The following is a 23,003-nucleotide window of genomic DNA, read 5'->3' on the forward strand; positions in this document are numbered from 1 at the left end:
ACATTAAATTACTTTCTTGGAAAGTTTTGTTCCTTTTGGCCATCTCTTCTGCCAGAAGAGTCTCTGAATTGTCTGCTCTTTCTTGTGAGTCTCCTTTTCTGATTTTTCATCAGGATAAGGCAGTGTTGCGAACTTCTTTTGAATTTTTACCTAAGGTTGTGAATTCCAACAACATTAGTAGAGAAATTGTAGTTCCTTCATTATGCCCTAATCCTAAGAATTCTAAGGAGAAATCATTGCATTCTTTGGATGTTGTTAGAGCTTTGAAATATTATGTTGAAGCTACTAAGACTTTCCGAAAGACTTCTAGTCTATTTGTCATCTTTTCCGGTTCTAGAAAAGGCCAGAAAGCTTCTGCCATTTCTTTGGCATCTTGGTTGAAATCTTTAATTCATCATGCCTATGTTGAGTCGGGTAAAACTCCGCCTCAGAGGATTACAGCTCATTCTACTAGGTCAGTTTCTACTTCCTGGGCGTTTAGGAATGAAGCTTCGGTTGATCAGATTTGCAAAGCAGCAACTTGGTCTTATTTGCATACTTTTACTAAATTCTACCATTTTGATGTGTTTTCTTCTTCTGAAGCAGTTTTTGGTAGAAAAGTACTTCAGGCAGCTGTTTCAGTTTGAATCTTCTGCTTATGTTTTCATTTAAACTTTATTTTGGGTGTGGATTATTTTCAGCAGGAATTGGCTGTCTTTATTTTATCCCTCCCTCTCTAGTGACTCTTGCGTGGAAAGATCCACATCTTGGGTAGTCATTATCCCATACGTCACTAGCTCATGGACTCTTGCTAATTACATGAAAGAAAAAATAATTTATGTAAGAACTTACCTGATAAATTCATTTCTTTCATATTTGCAAGAGTCCATGAGGCCCGCCCTTTTTTTTTGGTGGTTATGATTTTTTTGTATAAAGCACAATTATTCCAATTCCTTATTTTTTATGCTTTCGCACTTTTTTCTTATCACCCCACTTCTTGGCTATTCGTTAAACTGATTTGTGGGTATGGTGAGGGGTGTATTTATAGGCATTTTAAGGTTTGGGAAACTTTGCCCCTCCTGGTAGGAATGTATATCCCATACGTCACTAGCTCATGGACTCTTGCTAATATGAAAGAAATGAATTTATCAGGTAAGTTCTTACATAAATTATGTTTTTGTTCAGCAAGGGCATTATATGTCCACAATAGACTTACTGGATGCATATCTTCATATTCCGATTCATCCAGATCACTATCAGTTCCTGAGATTCTCTTTTCTAGACAAGCATTACCAATTTATTTCTCTTCCTTTTGGCCTAGCGACAGCTCCAAGAATCTTTTCAAAGGTTCTCGGTGCCCTACTCTCTGTAATCAGAGAACGTGGTATTGCGGTGTTTCCTTATTTGGTCGATATCTTGGTACTCGCTCAGTCTTTACGTTCTGCAGAATCTCACACAAATCAACTAGGGTTGTTTCTTCGAAGACATGATTGGAGGATCAATTTACCAAAAAGTTATTTGATTCCTCAGACAAAGGTAACCTTTTTAGGTTTCCAGATAGATTGTGTCCATGACTTTGTCTCTAACAGACAAGAGACGTTTGAAATTGGTTGCAGCCTGTCGGGACCTTCAGTCTGTCATTCCCTTCAGTAGCTATGTGCATGGAAGTTTTAGGTCTCATGACTGCAATATCGGACGTGATTCCCTTTGCTCGTTTTCATATGAGACCTCTCCAGCTTTGTATGCTAAACCAATGCTGCAGGGATTATACAAGGATATCACAATTAATATCCTTAAATCCCAATGTTCGACTTTCTCTGACTTGGTGGTTAGATCACCATCGTATAATTCTATGGGCCTCTTTCACGTTGGGGAGCTGTTTGGGGATCTCTGACCGCACAAGGGGTTTGGAAATCTTAAACAATATTTTGTAACTCCGTGCGATTCTCAGGATTCTTCCGTTTTGGCCTCTGTTGAAGAGAGAACCGTTCATTTGTTTTCAGACAGACAATATCACAACTGTGGCATATGTCAATCATCAGGGTGGGACTCACAGTCCTCAAGTTATGAAAGAAGTATCTCGGATACTTGTTTGGGCGGAATCCAGCACCTGTCTAATTTCTGCAGTTCATTTCCCAGGTGTAGACAATTGGGAAGCAGATTACCTTAGTCGTCAGACTTTACATCCGGGAGAATGGTCTCTCCACCCAGATGTGTTTTCTCAAATTGTTCTGATGTGGGGGCTTCCAGAAATAGATCTGATGGCATCTCATCTAAACAAAAAACTTCCCAGGTACCTGTCCAGGTCCAGGGATCCTCAGGCGGAAGCAGTGGATGCGTTAACACTTCCTTTGTGTTATCAACCTGCTTATATTTTCCCGCCTCTAGTTCTTCTTCCAAGAGTGATCTCCAAAATAATCATGGAGCAATCGTTTGTGCTGCTGGTGGCTCCAGCATGGTCTCACTGGTTTTGGTATGCGGATCTTGTTCGGATGTCCAGTTGCCAACCTTGGCCACTTCCATTAAGGCCAGACCTTCCATACCTTCATTAAATTTGAAGGTATGGAAATTGAACGCTTAGTGCTTAGTCATAGAGGTTTCTCTGACTCGGTGATTAATGCTATGTTGCAGGCTCGTAAATCTGTTTCTAGAAAGATTTATTATCGAGTTTGGAAGACTTACATTTCATGGTGTTCTTCTCATATATTCTCTTGGCATTCTTTTAGAATTCCTAGAATTTTACAGTTTCTTCAAGGTGGTTTGGATAAGAGTATGTCTGCAAGTTCCTTGAAAGGACAAATCCTCTGCTCTTTCTGTTTTATTTCACAGAAAGATTGCTAAACTTCCTGATATTCATTGTTTTGGTTCGTATCAAGCCTGTCATTTAATCAATCTCTCCTCCTTAGAGTCTTAAAGGGATAGTTTACACCAGAATTGTTATTGTTTTAAAAGAAAGGTAATCCTTTTTTTACCCATTCCCTAGTTTTGCATAACCAACACAGTTATATTTATATATTTTTTACCTTTGTGATTATCTTGTATCTAATCCTCTGCACACTGCCCCTTTATTTCAGTTCTTTTGACAGACTTGCAGTTTAGCCAATCAGTGATGGCTCCCAGGTAACTTCACGTGCATGAGCACAGTGTTATCTATATGAAAAACATGAACTAACACCCTCTAGTGGTGAAAAACCTGTTAAAATGCATTCTTAAGAGGTGGCCTTCAAGGTCTAAGAAATTGGCATATGAACCTCCTAGGTTAAGCGTTCAACTAAGAATACCAAGAGAACAAAGAAAAATTGGTGATAAAAGTAAATTGAAAAATTGTTTAAAATTACATGCCCTATCTGAATCATGAAAGTTTTTTTGGACTAGACTTTCCATTTAATTTGGTTATGAAGGCTTTACAGGATCCTCCATTTGAGCCTATGCATTCTTTGGACATTAAACTACTTTATTGGAAAGTGTTGTTCCTTTTGGCCATCTCTTCTGCTAGAAGAGTTTCTGAATTATCCGCTCTCTGTTGTGAATCTCCTTTTCTGATTTTTCATCAGGATAAGGCAGTTTTGCGGACTTCATCTAAATTCTAACAACATTAGAGAAATTTGTTGTTCCTTCCTTGTGTCCTAATCCTAAGAATGCTTTGGAGAGATCTTTATATTCTTTGGATGTGGTGAGAGCTCTGAAATATTATGTTGAAGCTACTAAAGATTTCAGGAAGACTTTTAGTCTATTTGTTATCTTTTCTGGTTCCAGGAAAGGTCAGAAGGCTTCTGCAGTTTCCTTGGCCTCGTGGTTAAAACTTTTGATTCATCAAGCCTATTTGGAGATGGGTCAAGCCTCGCCTCAGAGAATTACAGCTCTTTCTACTAGATCAGTTTCCACTTCCTGGGCTTTTAAGAATGAAGCTTCAGTTGATTAGATTTGTAAAGCTGCTACTTGGTCTTCTTTGCATGCATTTACTAAATTCTACCATTTTGATGTATATGCTTCTTCGGAAGCAGTTTTTGGTAGAAAAGTTTCAGTTTAATTTTTTTTCTTTTAATTTAAATTTTTTTTCCCTCACATTTATGAGAATTAACTTAGATTTTGAGTTGTGGATTAATTTTTTCAGCGGAAAATGGCTGTTTTTATTTTTATCCCTCTTTCTCTAGTGACGCTTGCGTGGAGTTCCACATCTTGGGTATTGCTATCCCATACGTCACTAGCTCATGGACTCTTGCCAATTACATGAAAGAAAACATAATTTATGTAAGAACTTACCTGATAAATTCATTTCTTTCATATTGGCAAGAGTCCATGAGGCCCATACCCTTTTTTATGGTGGTTATGATTTTTTTGTATAAAGCACAATTATTTCCAAATTCCTTTGTTGATGCTTTTTACTCCTTTATCAGCCCACTTCTTGGCTATTCATTAAACTTAATTGTGGGTGTAGTTAGGGGTGTCTTTATAGACATTTTGAGGTTTGGGAAACTTTGCCCTTCCTGGTAGGATTATATATCCCATATGTCACTAGCTCATAGACTCTTGCCAATATGAAAAAAAATAATTTATCAGGTAAGTTCTTACATAAATTGTTTTTTTTCTTCCTTTTTCTTGCCTGCTCCAATGTTTTTGGGGCTCTGAAGAATGTGTTTGTCTCCATTTTTTCCTGGAGCTGCCTTTGCTTAAGATATCTTGGTTCTATCTGTCACTCTCCAGGAATAGTGAGGCTCTTCCATAGTTAATTCATTGAGCTGTGGGGGTTTCCGGAAGGTTGATCCTGAAGGATTGTTTGGAGACTATTTACTATTTTCAAACTGGATTATCTAGTTTTGAGCTCTATTTCTTGTCTACACCTTTGTATTTGGACTTTGGGGTGTTTTCCCTCGAGCCTTTAGGAGATATGCTCTCTGTCTCTGGGATGCTTTGCGAACTTCCAGTGTCCAAGGACCTTTGGATGTGGCTGTGGTTGCATCTCCTTGGATACAGGTTCTCCATATGAGGTATCCCAATGGTTCCTCAGGGGTTACTACCTTGTGGCTGGCTCCGGTTTCTGGATGTCTAGTTTTCCGAACATGTTCTTGTTTTAGATATCTGACCGAAGATGGGTCTTGGACGGTTCAGTTCTTCCAGTTCGGAGACTTCTAGTTTTCCTTTCAGGGGGTTTTGTTTTTCTTTTATCGGAGACTTGGAAATAGCCTGATGGGTAGTTTAGCTGCCTAGCACGGGAGATTGCAGTCACAATCTGTTGCAGCTATTTGCACCTTGAACGTGTCCTCGATGGCTGTTTGTTTTTCTACTGGGCCGGGTGTTGCAGCCAGATGGTTCCTCTACAATCGGTATTGCCTTTGCCATCTGTCTGCTGCCGCACGCTCCATGCCTGTGCGCGGTTATATTTGACTTTCTACTCTCCTTAGGGAGATTGGGGCATACCACAGTATCCATTTAGGACCCCCAGAGGTCTTCCTCTGTTCAGTGTGGTCCCCCCTGCCTTGCGTGCAGGATGTCATAAAGGGTTGGATTCTGGTATTATGCCGTCACTGTTGTTTCAGTGTAGTCTCTCTCTTGCCTGGGAGTGTCCCTTCTTGTAGGGTGAGGATCTCTGTCTGGGTCCTGGAACCCAAGCTCATCCTATTTTCGGTCATAGCTTAGTTGGTTAGCATGCCAGTCTTGTTAGCAAATGGTGGCGTTTGCTCTAGCCATTGGTACCATTCAATTTAGTTCCACTCCTTTTGTCTTCTTGAGGATCTGAGTGGCCCGGGATTTATTTATTTCCCTGCTTTTGGACATTACCAGTCATCTTGGTGCTGAGTCAGTTGCCGCGGAGAGGGGGTCAGAGGCCTGTCTGCTAGGTTGAGCCTTGACCGTGTGTCTTACTTAGATCTTCTGATCCCTTTTCTGAGCCCTCGATCGCTCTTTCATAATGCGGATTGCACGCTGTGTGAGGGATGGGGTCTACCTTGTCTCTCTAGGTCTCCAGGGTTGGGATGTTACATGGTCCCTTGGTATTCTGTTCAGATATGGGTTTTCCTCCCTTCTCTTTGTTCAGTCGTTGGGAGTTCGTTCTCTCTGCGTTTTTTGTGCTGTACCAACCTTATTTTGCGCTTGGAGTTTCGGCTAGGGTCCCTTTTACCTTAGCTTGTCTTTAGATCTCTGTTGAGTTCTTCTTCCTCTTCCCTTCAGGTGGTAGGTGGAGATCCCCTTCCCTCGAGTCGGGGGTACGTTCAAGTGTGGGCTTGGAGCCTGCGGGACTGGTATCCTCGGAGGCTTTGTGCTCTGTGGAATCTACTGATTCTGAGCGGTCTCTAACTTGGGCCTTGCTGGTTTTAACTGATGGGCAGTTACCTGGTCCTTTCAGGTTTTATCCTTCGGTTTCTGGTGAAGCAGTTTGTTTTTTGTCAGGTGTGTAATTTCAGGCTGTGGTTGCCCTCCGAATGGGCTGCCTCGTCTACCCGCCCCCCTTTTTTTTTTTTTGCATTGCATTCAGTGTCCTCTATAGCTTTAGTATTGTTTTCCCAAAAGTAATGAATGCAGCTGTGAACTCTCCCAGTTTAAGAAGAAAACCTTAAATTATGCTTACCTGATAATTTTCTTTTCTTCTGACAGGGAGAGTTCACAGCTCCCCGCCAACGTTTTTCTATGGGACGGCTGTTTATTTCTTATTTATTCTTCTGGCACCCTTTTCACCTTGATATGTCTTCTACTGTTCCTTGTTCCCTTGGCAGAATGACTGGGGGATGAGGGAACTGGGGGAGGTGTTTAAGCCTTTGGCTGGGGTGTCTTTGCCTCCTCCTGGTGGCCAGGTTCTGAATTCCAAAAAGTAATGAATGCAGCTGTGGACTCTCCCCGTCAGAAGTAAAGAAAATTATCAGGTAAGCATAATTGAAGTTTTTTCATGGTTGTGTCAGATCGCAACATCAATCAGGAGATTGTGGTTCCTTCCTTGTGTCCTAATCGTTTTTCATCGAAGGAACGCTTTCTTCACAATATGTATGTATATGGTTCGCACCTTGAAGTTCTATCTTCAGGCTACTGAGGAGTTTAGACAATCTTCCACTTTGCTTGTTGTCAATTCGGTGAAGCGGTAGGGGCAGAAGGCTACTTCGACTTCCCTTTCTTTTTGGTTAAGGAGTGTCATCTGCTTAGCTTGCGAGACAGCGGGACATCATACTCCTGAGAGGATAACGGCTCATTCCACTAGAGCAGTGGCTTCCTCTTGTGTCTTTAAGAACGAAGCCTCTATGGATCATATTTGTAAGGCGACTACCTGGTCCTCCTTACATTTTTTTTCAAAATTTTGCAAGTTTGATATTTTTGTTTCGGCTGAAGCAACTTTCTGGCGAAAAGTTTTGCAGGCTGTGGTGCCATCAGAATAGGGTCTGCCTCTTTCTTTTTGTTCCCTCCTTTTATTCATTCAGTGTACTCTGGAGCTTGGGTATAGTTTTCCCAACAGTAAGGAATGAAGCCGTGAACTCTCCCTATTTTAGATAGGGAGAGTCCATGGCCACCGCCCATTTTTTCTTGTCTATGGGCGGTCCCCTATTATTTACTTTATTCTTCTGGCACCATTTATACCCTAATGTTTCTCCTACTTTTCTTTGTTCCCTCTGCAGAATGAATGGGGTAATGAGGAAGTGGGAGGGATATTTAAGCCTTTGGCTGGGGTGTCTCTGCCTCCTCCGGGTGGCCAGGTGTTGTATTTCCAAACAGTAAGGAATGAAGCCATGGACTCTCCCTATCCGGAAGGAAAGGAATTTATCTGTTAAGCATAAATTATGTTTTTGACCAGGGTTCCTATCTCATCTTACCAAAAATCATTCAAAGGCGGCAGCATTTATATTGGATGTGGAGGGCATAGGAATAATTAATCCCAGTACCAGTTTCGCCTCGGGGTCAAGGGTTTTACCCCAATCACTTTATTGTCTAAATGGAATTGAAGTCCTGTCCTAGATTTAACAGCCCCTAAACATGTTTGTAATGGTTCCCATTTGCATTATGGGAACATTCCGCACAATTTTATCCTTAATCCAATAGAGTCAGATTATGGCTACTATAGACCTCAAGGATGCATATCTGCACATCCCTATACACAGGGATCACTTCATTTCCTGAGATTTGCATATCTGCAAAACTCTACCAGTTTGTCACTCTGTGTTGTGTAAAATTTTGGTGGTGGTCATAATTCAGGGCATTTGAGTTGCACCATATCTGGGCATCATACTAGTGCAAGCCTATTCCCTGTCACTAGCTATTGCTCATGCTCACAAGCTTCTGTCTTCCATAAAGACCATGGTTGAAGAATTAATGTACCTGAAACTCATTATATCCTGCTATAAGGGTAGCATTTATGGGAATAATAGACTCAATCCTTATGCATATAGTTCCTGACAGAACTTCGCAAAATAAAGATTCAGAGCTCGTGTTGCTATCGGTAACTCATTGCATGTAGGCAGTGGGTTTTATAGTAGCTGCTTCAGGCGCAGTTCCTTTTGCCCTCCTTCACTTGAGACCCTTTTAATTGTCTAGGCTACCACAGTGGTCAAAGAATTATCTACATTTGAATCAGATTGCTTTGTATTTCTCAGTCAGACAGTTGTTTTTTGGACACAGTTTTTTTCACCCTTCCTTTGTCAGTCTTGGTCTATTGTGCCAACAGACGGTAGTCTCTCAGGCTGGGGGGCTGTTGAGATTTCTTGAAGAGCACAAGGAGATTGGTCGCCTCTAGAGGAAAGGTTAACAATCAACATTCCGAAAATGGTGAGTGATTCTTCAGGCTCTTCATCCTTTGCCCATATTCTAGGAGGAAAAGTTTATCTGTTTCCAGTATATCTATCACGCCAGTGGTCTACATAAATTATCAAGGGGAGTAACCGCAGTCTACTGGCCATGCAGAAAGTGTCTTGTACTCTGTCCTGAGCTTCAGACTTTCGTCCAGGCGTTAGAATTAGGTCGGTTGTAAACCTATTTCTCCACCTTGGAATTTGAATCTAGTTCTCTCTGTATTACTCGGTCCTTTCATGAAAGTTCCAGGAGTGAACAACTGGGATTTAGACTTTCTCAGTCGTCAATTTCTACAGCCAGGGGTCTGGTCACTTTACCAGGATGTGTTCAACCAGATTGTAGCTCTTTGGAGTCTCCTTGATATAGATCTAATCTTATTTGAGCAACAAACTTCTTTCCAGAGTAATTTCTAAGATAAGAGAAGTCATCTGTAATCCTGATTGTCGGTAATCTTGATTTGTTTTCTTTTTTAAATTATTGTTGTGTGTGTATAAATACCCACTACTATTTATATAAGTTTGTATTGTGACTTAGTAATATTTAAAGATTTATATTTTCATTCTATTGTTGCTATTAATATGCCTAAAATAATTATTACATTAAAATAAATAAACTTGAATTTCCCTACAGAACTGCACAGTAAATCCACAGATCAAAATAACAGAACGGGTTCAACATCTGGGACTTGTTTTTAAAGAACAGTTTGCCAATGCTGTTGGTCAAGCATGTGCAGAAATTGGATTTCAGGTACTTACTACTAATTTGTTTCTGTTACACTCTACTTAATATTTAAATATCCTTTCTGGTAAAAAATTTTAAAGGGATATGAAACCCAAACATTTTGTTTTGTGATTCAACCAGAGCATACCATATATAAAAAAAAATCATATTACTTCTGTTATCAAATTTGCTTTGTTCTTATGATATTTTGTGTTTAAGAGATACCTAGGTAGGCATCTAGAGCACTACGTGGCAGGAAATAGTGCTACCATCTTGTATTCTTGCAAAACTGCTTCCATATAGTGCTCCAGAAAAGGGCTGGCGCCTAAGCATATGTCCCTGCTTTTCAACAAAAGATACCAAGAGAAAGAAGAAAAATTGACAATAGAAGTAAACTAGAACGTTTAAAATTTCATGCTCTTTTCTAAATCATGAAAGAAAAATTTGGGGTTTCATATCCCTTTAATGGAAATTATAGTCTAATAACTACTGCAGAAAGCTTCTGCTTAAAAGCACACTATACTCTTACGTTCTCAGCAACCTGAGTTCTGCAAGTTTAAATAAATGGCTTTTTGGCAGAGTTTTCTGTTTGGAATTTCTAGGTTATCCCACAGAAGAAAAATGTAGTTTCACAGTGTGATTGACTTTTTCCCTTGCACTAGGATTTAGTTACAAACCCTGCCCCCCTATATTTCCTCAGCCTTCCCACCTCTTAAGGTAGATTTTTAGGGTTGCTGCTTATTACAAGTAAAATAATAGTTTGCATTAGTAATGAGAGTGAACGTTATGTGAGGACACATAAATCAGCAATATTTGTACAATAGCTCAAAATTAGTAAGCTGCTTTTCATTACCTACATATTGTGACTCAACATGTGAATGTCATACAAATATAAGCATTTTAATGTGGCTATATAAATATATTTTTTTAAACGACTTATAAAGTGGAGATAAACACTTAAAGTGCCACTAAACATTGTAGAATAGCATAATAAAAAATGCTTTATAAATAGATGATGCAAAAGCACTTAGTTTACATTTTCCTTGAATAGTAGATTTTTTTTCTGACAAATTTCACTTAGTCTTATTTTCCTTCCCACTTCATCTTGTGACAGCCATCAGCCAATCACAAAATGTATATATGTATTTCTCTTGTAAGATGTATCGAGTCCACGGATTCATCCTTTACTTGTGGGATATTCTCCTTCCCAACAGGAAGTGGCAAAGAGAGCACACAGCAGAGCTGTCCATATAGCTCCCCCTCCAGCTCCACCCCCCAGTCATTCTCTTTGCGGGCTCTAAGCAATCGGAAGGGTAAAGTGAATGTGGTAAAAAAAATTGTAGTTTTTATTTTCTACAAGCAAGATTTTGTTATTTTAAATGGTACCGGTGTGTACTATTTACTCTCTAGCAGAAAGGAGACGAAGATTTCTGCAGGGAGGAAGATTATTTAGCATGTTGTAACTAAAATCCACTGCTGTTCCCACAAAGGACTGAGGAGTGCAAGAAATCTTCAGTTGGGGGGGGGACGGTTTGCAGGTTAGGCTGCAATAAGGTATGTTCAGTCTTTTTTTTTTCTAGACAAGACTGTGATAATGCTAGAGAAGACTGATAATATCCCCATGAGGGAAGGGTAAGCTGTATTCAGAGACTACGTATGGAATTTCAAGCTTACATAACAGGGCTAGTTTATGCTGGTTGACACTACTTTCAAGGCAAACGGTTTTTATTGAAAATATCGTTTTTTTGAGACACTTTGAAGGTTCCTTTGGGTTTCTTTCAGGGGTTGTTACCCACATGGCTAATATTAAAACACTTTGGAGTGTTTCTTTAGGCCTCACAAGCACTGTAGTGAGGTGGGAGGGGCCTAATTTCACCCTCAGATGCGCAGTTATATTTGACTAGAAGTTCAGGCTGTTTCACATGGAGGGTCCTGCTGCAGTTTGAGGGCCTATAAGAAGCTTTTCCCCCACAAATCTGGTTCCTAAGGGCAGGTAGGGCCACAGCAGAGCTGTGGCATGGTGCTGAACGTTTTTTAACCATTTTTTTGGCTTACTGTCGATCCGGTTTGCGCATTAAGGGGTTAATCGTTCTTATTGCTAGTGGTGCAATCTTACTAATGCTTTAGGTACATACTGTTAAAATTTCGAACAGTTTGCTGCATTTTTTCACTGTTATGCAAAATTGTGTGCCTTTTTTATCTCTTAAAGGCACAGTAACATTTTTTTCAAAGTGTGTTTTTACTTGATTAAAGTGATTTCCAAGCCTGCTTGTTTTACTACTAGTCTGTTTAACATGTCTGACACCAAGGAAAATCCTTGTTCAATGTGTTTAGAAGCCATGGTGGAAACCCCTCTCAGAATGTGTCCTACTTGTACTGATATGTTTATACACTTTAAAGAACATATTGTTACACTTAAAAATGTGGCCCAAGATGATTCTCAGACAGAAGGTAATGAGGTTAGCCCGTCAACCTCTCCCCAAGTGTCACAACCAGTTACGCCCGCTCAAACGACGCCTAGCACCTCTAGTGCGTCTAACTCTTTTACCTTGCAATACTTGGCGGCAGTTATGAGTAATACCCTCTCAGAGTTCTTATCTAAACTGCCCGTGTTACCTGCAAAGCGTGATAGCTCTGTTTTAAGAACAGATAATGAGCATTCTGACGCTTTAGTAGCCGTATCCGATATACCCTCACAACGCTCTGAAGTTGGGGTGAGGGATGTGCTGTCTGAGGGAGAAATTTCCGATTCAGGAAAGGTTTCTCCTCAGACAGATTCAGATATATTGGCTTTTAAATTGAAACTAGAACACCTCCGCTGTTTGCTCAGGGAGGTATTGGTTACTCTGGATGACTGCGACCCTATGGTGGTTCCAGAGAAATTGTGTAAAATGGACAAGTACCTGGAAGTTCCTGTTTACACTGATGTGTTCCCGATCCCTAAGAGGATTGCGGATTTCGTTACTAGGGAGTGGGATAGACCAGGTATTCCCTTCGTTCCTCCTCCTGTTTTTAAGAAAATGTTCCCCATATCTGACCCCATGCGGGACTCGTGGCAGACGGTCCCTAAGGTGGAGGGGGCTATTTCTTCACTTGCTAAACGCACAACCATACCAATTGAAGACAGTTGTGCTTTCTGGAGCGCATCTTCCAGCGCCTTGAACCAGAATGCAGCTGCAGTAGTTACAGGAACAATGCACGCAATAGGTTGGAGAAGAAAACCTTGTTGAACAAAAATTTTCTTAAGTAAACCCTCTAATTATTTATCCATAAAATTGTTGTTTAAAATTGGATGCTCTATCTGAATCACAAGTGTTTTGATTTTGACTTTAGTGTCTGTTTAATACATTATAATTATCTTTTCAGGACCAGTGCTGAAAGGGACATGAAACCCAATTTCTCCAACATAGGTGTGTCCGGTCCACGGCGTCATCCTTACTTGTGGGATATTCTCTTCCCCAACAGGAAATGGCAAAGAGCCCAGCAAAGCTGGTCACATGATCCCTCCTAGGCTCCGCCTTCCCCAGTCATTCTCTTTGCCGTTGTACAGGCAACATCTCCACGGAGATGGCTTAGAGTTTTTTGGTGTTTAACTGTAGTTTTTATTCTTCAATCAAGAGTTTGTTATTTTAAAATAGTGCTGGTATGTACTATTTACTCTGAAACAGAAAAGTGATGAAGATTTCTCTTTGTAAGAGGAAAATGATTTTAGCAACCGTTACTAAAATCGATGGCTGTTTCCACACAGGACTGTTGAGAGGAATTAACTTCAGTTGGGGGAAACAGTGAGCAGACTTTTGCTGCTTGAGGTATGACACATTTCTAACAAGACGATGTAATGCTGGAAGCTGTCATTTTCCCCATGGGATCCGGTAAGCCATTTTTATTACATAAGAATAAAGGGCTTCACAAGGGCTTTTAAGACTGGTAGACATTTTCTGGGCTAAAACGATTGATATATAAGCATTTTTAATACTTCATAGCTTTGAGGAATTATTTTATTCTTGGGAATTATGTAAAATAACCGGCAGGCACTGTATTTGACACCTTATTCTCTAGGGGCTTTCCCTAATCATAGGCAGAGCCTCATTTTCGCGCCTCTATTGCGCACTTGTTTTTGGGAAGCATGACATGCAGATGCATGTGTGAGGAGCTCTGATACATAGAAAAGGCTTTCTGAAGGCGTCATTTGGTGTCGTATTCCCCTTTGGGCTTGGTTGGGTCTCAGCAAAGCAGATACCAGGGACTGTATAGGGGTTAAATATAAAAACGGCTCCGGTTCCGTTATTTTAAGAGTTAAAGCTTTCAAATTTGGTGTGCAATACTTTTAAGGCTTTAAGACACTGTGGTGAAATTTTGGTGAATTTTGAACAATTCCTTCATACTTTTTCACATTTGCAGTAATAAAGTGTGTTCAGTTTAAAATTTAAAGTGACAGTAACGGTTTTATTTTAAAACGTTTTTTGTACTTTGTTATCAAGTTTATGCCTGTTTAACATGTCTGAACTACCAGATAGACTGTGTTCTGTATGTGGGGAAGCCAAGGTTCCTTCTCATTTAAATAGATGTGATTTATGTGACACAAAATTTAGAGAAAATGATGCCCAAGATGATTCCTCAAGTGAGGGGAGTAAGCATGGTACTGCATCATCCCCTCCTTCGTCTACGCCAGTCTTGCCCACACAGGAGGCCCCTAGTACATCTAGTGCGCCAATACTCCTTACTATGCAACAATTAACGGCTGTAATGGATAATTCTATCAAAAACATTTTAGCCAAAATGCCCACTTATCAGCGAAAGCGCGACTGCTCTGTTTTAGAAAATACGGAAGAGCATGAGGACGCTGATGATATTGGTTCTGAAGTGCCCCTACACCAGTCTGAGGGGGCCAGGGAGGTTTTGTCTGAGGGAGAAATTTCAGATTCAGGGAAAATTTCTCAACAAGCTGAACCTGATGTGATTACATTCAAATTTAAATTGGAACATCTCCGCGCTCTGCTTAAGGAGGTGTTATCTACTCTGGATGATTGTGAGAATTTGGTCATTCCAGAGAAATTATGTAAGATGGACAAGTTCCTAGAGGTCCCGGGGCCCCCCGAAGCTTTTCCTATACCCAAGCGGGTGGCGGATATTGTAAACAAAGAATGGGAAAGGCCCGGCATACCTTTCGTCCCTCCCCCTATATTCAAGAAATTGTTTCCTATGGTCGACCCCAGAAAGGACTTATGGCAGACAGTCCCCAAGGTCGAGGGGGCGGTTTCTACTCTAAACAAACGCACCACTATACCCATAGAAGATAGTTGTGCTTTCAAAGATCCTATGGATAAAAAATTAGAGGGTTTGCTTAAAAAGATGTTTGTTCAGCAAGGTTACCTTCTACAACCAATTTCATGCATTGTTCCTGTCACTACAGCAGCGTGTTTCTGGTTCGATGAACTAGAAAAGGCGCTCAATAAAGATTCTTCTTATGAGGAGATTTTGGACAGAATCCATGCTCTCAAATTGGCTAACTCTTTCACCTTAGACGCCACTTTGCAATTGGCTAGATTAGCTGCGAAAAATTCTGGGTTTGCTATTGTGGCGCGCAGAGCGCTTTGGCTAAAATCTTGGTCAGCGGATGCGTCTTCCAAGAATAAATTGCTTAACATTCCTTTCAAGGGGAAAACGCTGTTTGGCCCTGACTTGAAAGAGATTATTTCTGATATCACTGGGGGTAAGGGCCACGCCCTTCCTCAGGATAGGTCTTTCAAGGCTAAAAATAAACCAAATTTTCGTCCCTTTCGCAGAAACGGACCAGCCCCAAGTGCTACATCCTCTAAGCAAGAGGGTAATACTTCTCAAGCCAAGCCAGCCTGGAGGCCAATGCAAGGCTGGAACAAAGGTAAGCAGGCCAAGAAACCTGCCACTGCTACCAAGACAGCATGAGATGTTGGCCCCCGATCCGGGACCGGATCTGGTGGGGGGCAGACTCTCTCTCTTCGCTCAGGCTTGGGCAAGAGATGTTCTGGATCCTTGGGCGCTGGAAATAGTCTCCCAAGGTTATCTTCTGGAATTCAAGGGGCTTCCCCCAAGGGGGAGGTTCCACAGGTCTCAATTGTCTTCAGACCACATAAAAAAACAGGCATTCTTACATTGTGTAGAAGACCTGTTAAAAATGGGAGTGATTCATCCTGTTCCATTAGGAGAACAAGGGATGGGGTTCTACTCCAATCTGTTCGTAGTTCCCAAAAAAGAGGGAACATTCAGACCAATCTTAGATCTCAAGATCCTAAACAAGTTTCTCAAGGTTCCATCGTTCAAAATGGAAACCATTCGAACAATTCTTCCTTCCATCCAGGAAGGTCAATTCATGACCACGGTGGATTTAAAGGATGCGTATCTACATATTCCTATCCACAAGGAACATCATCGGTTCCTAAGGTTCGCCTTCCTGGACAAGCATTACCAGTTTGTGGCACTTCCGTTCGGATTAGCCACTGCTCCAAGAATTTTCACAAAGATACTGGGGTCCCTTCTAGCGGTGCTAAGACCAAGGGGCATTGCAGTAGTACCTTACTTGGACGACATTCTGATTCAAGCGTCGTCCCTTCCACAAGCAAAGGCTCACACGGACATCGTCCTGGCCTTTCTCAGATCTCACGGGTGGAAAGTGAACGTAGAAAAAAGTTCTCTATCTCCGTCAACAAGAGTTCCCTTCTTGGGAACAATAATAGACTCCTTAGAAATGAGGATTTTTCTGACAGAGGCCAGAAAATCAAAACTTCTAAACTCTTGTCAAGTACTTCATTCTGTTCCTCTTCCTTCCATAGCGCAGTGCATGGAAGTAATAGGTTTGATGGTCGCGGCAATGGACATAGTTCCTTTTGCGCAAATTCATCTGAGACCATTACAACTGTGCATGCTCAGTCAGTGCAATGGGGATTATACAGACTTGTCTCCGACGATACAAGTAGATCAGAGGACCAGAGATTCACTCCGTTGGTGGCTGTCCCTGGACAACCTGTCACAGGGGATGAGCTTCCGCAGACCAGAGTGGGTCATTGTCACGACCGACGCCAGTCTGGTGGGCTGGGGCGCGGTCTGGGGACTCCTGAAAGCTCAGGGTCTTTGGTCTCGGGAAGAATCTCTTCTCCCGATAAATATTCTGGAACTAAGAGCGATATTCAATGCTCTCAAGGCTTGGCCTCAGCTAGCAAAGGCCAAATTCATACGGTTTCAATCGGACAACATGACGACTGTTGCGTACATCAACCATCAGGGGGGAACAAGGAGTTCCCTGGCGATGGAAGAAGTGACCAAAATCATTCATTGGGCGGAGTCTCACTCCTGCCACTTGTCTGCAATCCACATTCCAGGAGTGGAAAATTGGGAAGCGGATTTTCTGAGTCGTCAGTCATTTCATCCGGGGGAGTGGGAACTCCATCCGGAAATCTTTGCCCAAATTACTCAGTTGTGGGGCAGTCCAGACATGGATCTGATGGCCTCTCGTCAGAACTTCAAGGTTCCTTGCTACGGGTCCAGATCCAGGGATCCCAAGGCGACTCTAGTAGATGCACTAGTAGCACCTTGGACCTTCAAACTAGCGTATGTATTCCCACCGTTTCCTCTCATCCCCAGGCTGGTAGCCAGGATCTATCAGGAGAGGGCATCGGTGATCTTGATAGCTCCTGCGTGGCCACGCAGGACTTGGTATGCAGACCTGGTGAATATGTCATCGGCTCCACCATGGAAGCTACCTTTGAGACGGGACCTTCTTGTTCAAGGTCCGTTCGAACATCCGAATCTGGTCTCACTCCAACTGACTGCTTGGAGATTGAACGCTTGATTTTATCAAAGCGAGGGTTCTCAGATTCTGTCATTGATACTCTTGTTCAGGCCAGAAAGCCTGTAACTAGAAAAATTTAACATAAAATATGGAAAAAATATATCTGTTGGTGTGAATCTAAAGGATTCCCATGGAACAAGATAAAAATTCCTAAGATTCTATCCTTTCTACAAGAGGGTTTGGAGAAAGGATTATCTGCAAGTTCTTTGAAGGGACAGATTTCTGCTTTATCTGTTTTACTTCACAAAAAGCTGGCGGCTGTGCCAGATGTTCAAGCTTTTGTTCAGGCTCTGGTTAGAATTAAGCCTGTTTACAAACCTTTGACTCCTCCTTGGAGTCTCAATTTAGTTCTTTCAGTTCTTCAGGGGGTTCCGTTTGAACCCTTACATTCCGTTGATATTAAGTTTTTATCTTGGAAAGTTTTGTTTTTGGTTGCAATTTCTTCTGGTAGAAGAGTTTCAGAGTTATCTGCTCTGCAGTGTTCTCCTCCTTATCTGGTGTTCCATGCAGATAAGGTGGTTTTGCGTACTAAACCTGGTTTTCTTCCGAAAGTTGTTTCTAACAAAAACATTAACCAGGAGATAGTCGTGCCTTCTTTGTGTCCGAATCCAGTTTCAAAGAAGGAACGTTTGTTGCACAATTTGGATGTAGTTCGTGCTCTAAAATTCTATTTAGATGCTACAAAGGATTTTAGACAAACATCTTCCTTGTTTGTTGTTTATTCTGGTAAAAGGAGAGGTCAAAAAGCAACTTCTACCTCTCTCTCTTTTTGGCTTAAAAGCATCATCAGATTGGCTTACGAGACTGCCGGACGGCAGCCTCCTGAAAGAATCACAGCTCATTCCACTAGGGCCGTGGCTTCCACATGGGCCTTCAAGAACGAGGCTTCTGTTGATCAGATATGTAAGGCAGCGACTTGGTCTTCACTGCACACTTTTACTAAATTTTACAAATTTGATACTTTTGCTTCTTCTGAGGCTATTTTTGGGAGAAAGGTTTTGCAAGCCGTGGTGCCTTCCATCTAGGTGACCTGATTTGCTCCCTCCCTTCATCCGTGTCCTAAAGCTTTGGTATTGGTTCCCACAAGTAAGGATGACGCCGTGGACCGGACACACCTATGTTGGAGAAAACAGAATTTATGTTTACCTGATAATTTACTTTCTCCACGGGTGTGTCCGGTCCACGGCCCGCCCTGGTTTTTTTAATCAGGTCTGATAATTTATTTTCTTTAACTACAGTCACCACGGTATCATATGATTTCTCCTATGCAAATATTCCTCCTTTACGTCGGTCGAATGACTGGGGAAGGCGGAGCCTAGGAGGGATCATGTGACCAGCTTTGCTGGGCTCTTTGCCATTTCCTGTTGGGGAAGAGAATATCCCACAAGTAAGGATGACGCCGTGGACCGGACACACCGTTGGAGAAAGTAATTTATCAGGTAAACATAAATTCTGTTTTTCTTTCTTTCTCAATTTAGGTAGAACATACAATTTTAAACTACTTTCCAGTTTAGTATGATTATCTAATTTCCTTTGTTCTCTTTGTATCATTTGTTGAAGGAACCCACTACTAGTTTCTAACTGAACACATGGGTGTGCCAATGACACTCGGTGTGTATGTATATGTGTGTGTGTGTATGTATATATATATATATATATATATATATATATATATATATATATATATATATATATATATAAATATATATATATATATATATATATATATATTTCTCTTGTTAAGTGTATCCAGTCCACGGATCATCCATTACTTGTGGGATATTCTCCTTCCCAACAGGAAGTTGCAAGAGGATCACCCACAGCAGAGCTGCTATATAGCTCCTCCCCTCACTGCCATATCCAGTCATTCTCTTGCAACTCTCAACTAAGATGGAGGTCTTAAGAGGACTGTGGTGTTTTATACTTCGTTTATTTCTTCAATCAAAAGTTTATTTTTAAATGGTACCGGAGTGTACTGTTTATCTCAGGCAGTATTTAGAAGAAGAATCTGCCTGCGTTTTCTATGATCTTAGCAGAAGTAACTAAGATCCTTTGCTGTTCTCACATATTCTGAGGAGTGAGGTAACTTCAGAGGGGGAATAGCTTGCAGGTTTTCCTGTAATAAGGTATGTGCAGTTAAAATATTTTTCTAGGGATGGAATTTGCTAGAAAATGCTGCTGATACCGAAGTAATGTAAGTAAAGCTTTAAATGCAGTGATAGCGACTGGTATCAGGCTTATTAATAGAGATGCATACTCTTATAAAAGTATATTTCTCCTACATTGGTGTGTCCGGTCCACGGCTTCATACTTACTTGTAGGAATATTCTCTTCCCTAACAGGAAATGGCAAAGAGAGCACAGCAAAAGCTGCCCATATAGCCCCCCCTCTGGCTCCGCCCCCCAGTCATTCTCTTTGCCGCTCTGAACAAGTAGCATCTCCACGGGGATGGTAAAGAGTATGTGGTGTTAGTTGTAGTTTTTTTATTCTTCTATCAAGAGTTTATTTTAAAATAGTGCCGGTTTGTACTATTTACTCTACAACAGAAAGTGATGAAGAGTTCTGTTTAAAGAGGAGTATGATTTTAGCAGCAGTAACTAAAATCCATTACTGTTCCCACGCAGGACTGTTGAAACCAGAGAACTTCAGTTGGGGGGAACAGTTTGCAGACTTTTCTGCTCAAGGTATGACTAGTCGTTTTTCTAACAAGACATAGTAATGCTAGAAGACTGTCATTTTCCCTTTTTGGGATCGGTAAGCCATTTTCTCCTGTTAGTGTGGTCAGTCCACGGGTCATCATTACTTTTGGGATATTAACTCCTCCCCAACAGGAAGTGCAAGAGGATTCACCCAGCAGAGCTGCTACATAGCTCCTCCCCTCTACGTCACCTCCAGTCATTCTCTTGCACCCAACGAATAGATAGGATGTGTGAGAGGACTGTGGTGATTATACTTAGTTTCATACCTTCAATCAAAAGTTTGTTATTTTATAATAGCACCGGAGTGTGTTATTCCTTCTCTGGTAGAATTTGAAGAAGAATCTACCTGAGTTTTTTCTATGATTTTAGCCGGCGTAGTTAAGATCATATTGCTGTTTCTCGGCCATCTGAGGAGAGGTAAACTTCAGATCAGGGGACAGCGGGCAGATTAATCTGCAAAGAGGTATGTAGCAGCTTATTATTTTCTGACAATGGAATTGATGAGAAAATTCTGCCATACCGATATAATGTAAACTCAGCCTTAAATGCAGTAGCAGCAACAGGTATCAGGCTGTCATGTATGTATATTTTACACTTCAGTATTCTGGGGAATGGCACTTCACTGGAATTATACTGTATGCATAAGACTTTAGCCTAATTTGCAGGGACTAGCAACAGGCTTTTTAATAACACTTAATTTATTTAATGTTAAACGTTTTTTGCTGGCATGTAAAATCGTTTAATTTTCTGAGGTACTGGGTGAAAAAATGTTTTGGGCACTAATTTTTTCCACTTGGCAGTCGTTTTATTTAATTTATGACAGTTTACTGATCTCTCTCACTGTTGTGTGTGAGGGGGAGGGGCCTTTTTTGGCGCTTTTGCTACACATCAAAAAATTCAGTCAGAAGTTTGTCTTCCCTGCATGATCCGGTTCATCTCTACAGAACTCAGGGGTCTTCAAAACTTGTTTTGAGGGAGGTAATCACTCACAGCAGAGCTGTGAGATTGTAGTTGACTGTGATAAAAAACGTTTATTTCTGTATTTTTTTTTTTCTGCTATCAGGGTTAGTTATCCTTTGCTAATGGGAGCAATCCTTTGCTAAAATTGTGTTTTTACAAAGATTTGATGCTATAACTTTTCAGTTTATTAATTTTCAACTGTCATAACTTTTTCTGTGCTTCTTATAGGCACAGTACGTTTTCATATTATAGTAAATTACTTGAAAAGTATTTCCAAGTTGCTAGTTTATTTGCTAGTGTGTTAAACATGTCTGATTCAGAGGAAGATATCTGTGCTATATGTGCTAAAGCCAAAGTGGAGCCCAATAGAAATTTATGTACTAACTGCATTGATGCTACTTTAAATAAAAGTCAATCTGTACAAATTGAACATATTTCACCAAACAACGAGGGGAGAGTTATGCCGACTAACTCGCCTCACGTGTCAGTACCTGCATCTCCCGCTCGGGAGGTGCGTGATATTGTAGCGCCGAGTACATCTGGGCGGCCATTACAAATCACATTACAGGATATGGCTACTGTTATGACTGAAGTTTTGGCTAAATTACCAGAACTAAGAGGTAAGCGTGATCACTCTGGGGTGAGAACAGAGTGCGCTGATAATATTAGGGCCATGTCAGACACTGCGTCACAATTTGCAGAACATGAGGACGGAGAGCTTCATTCTGCGGGTGACGGTTCTGATCCAAACAAACTGGATTCAGACATTTCAAATTTTAAATTTAAACTGGAAAACCTCCGTGTATTACTAGGGGAGGTGTTAGCGGCTCTGAATGATTGTAACACAGTTGCAATACCAGAGAAAATGTGTAGGTTGGATAAATATTTTGCGGTACCGTCGAGTACTGACGTTTTTCCTATACCTAAGAGACTTACTGAAATTGTTACTAAGGAGTGGGATAGACCCGGTGTGCCGTTCTCACCCCCTCCGATATTTAGAAAGATGTTTCCAATAGACGCCACCACACGGAACTTATGGCAAACGGTCCCTAAGGTGGAGGGAGCAGTTTCTACTTTAGCTAAGCGTACCACTATCCCGGTGGAGGATAGCTGTGCCTTTTCAGATCCAATGGATAAAAAGTTAGAGGGTTACCTTAAGAAAATGTTTGTTCAACAAGGTTTTATATTGCAACCTCTTGCATGCATTGCGCCTGTCACGGCTGCAGCAGCATTTTGGTTTGAGTCTCTGGAAGAGACACTTGAATCAGCTCCATTAGATGAGATTACACACAAGCTTAAAGCCCTTAAGTTAGCTAACTCATTTATTTCGGATGCCGTAGTACATTTAACTAAACTTACGGCTAAGAATTCTGGATTCGCCATTCAGGCGTGCAGAGCACTGTGGCTAAAATCCTGGTCAGCTGACGTTACTTCTAAATCTAAATTGCTTAATATACCTTTCAAAGGGCAGACCTTATTCGGGCCCGGGTTGAAAGAAATTATCGCTGACATTACAGGAGGTAAAGGCCATGCCCTGCCTCAAGACAGAGCCAAACCTAAGGCTAGACAGTCTAATTTTCGTTCCTTTCGTAATTTCAAAGCAGGAGCAGCATCAACTTCCTCTGCACCAAAACAGGAAGGAGCTGTTGCTCGCTACAGACAAGGCTGGAGACCTAACCAGTCCTGGAACAAGGGCAAGCAGGCCAGGAAACCTGCTGCTGCCCCTAAGACAGCATGAATTGAGGGCCCCCGATCCGGGAACGGATCTAGTGGGGGGCAGACTTTCTCTCTTCGCCCAGGCTTGGGCAAGAGATGTCCAGGATCCCTGGGCGTTAGAGATCATATCTCAGGGATACCTTCTGGACTTCAAATCCTCTCCCCCAAGAGGGAGATTTCATCTGTCAAGGTTGTCAACAAACCAAATAAAGAAAGAGGCGTTTCTACGCTGCGTACAAGATCTTTTATTAATGGGAGTGATCCATCCGGTTCCGCGGTCGGAACAAGGTCAAGGGTTTTACTCAAATCTGTTTGTGGTTCCCAAAAAAGAGGGAACT

The 23,003-nt window shown here is 41.4% G+C and overlaps 1 protein-coding gene across 1 annotated transcript in view; it reads left to right on the forward strand.

Annotated features, from left to right (window-relative positions):
* The window catches only part of RB1 (RB transcriptional corepressor 1), a 1,127,793-nt gene that overhangs the window by 484,275 nt on the left and 620,515 nt on the right, over positions 1-23,003 (forward strand). Inside the window, exon 16 of the mRNA XM_053708021.1 lies at positions 9,376-9,492. Within this exon, the coding sequence (XP_053563996.1) occupies positions 9,376-9,492 (117 nt within the window). The remainder of the gene's footprint in view (positions 1-9,375; positions 9,493-23,003) is intronic.

Source organism: Bombina bombina, chromosome 3 (assembly GCF_027579735.1).
Source record: "Bombina bombina isolate aBomBom1 chromosome 3, aBomBom1.pri, whole genome shotgun sequence".
Classification (NCBI taxonomy): Eukaryota; Metazoa; Chordata; class Amphibia; order Anura; family Bombinatoridae; genus Bombina; species Bombina bombina.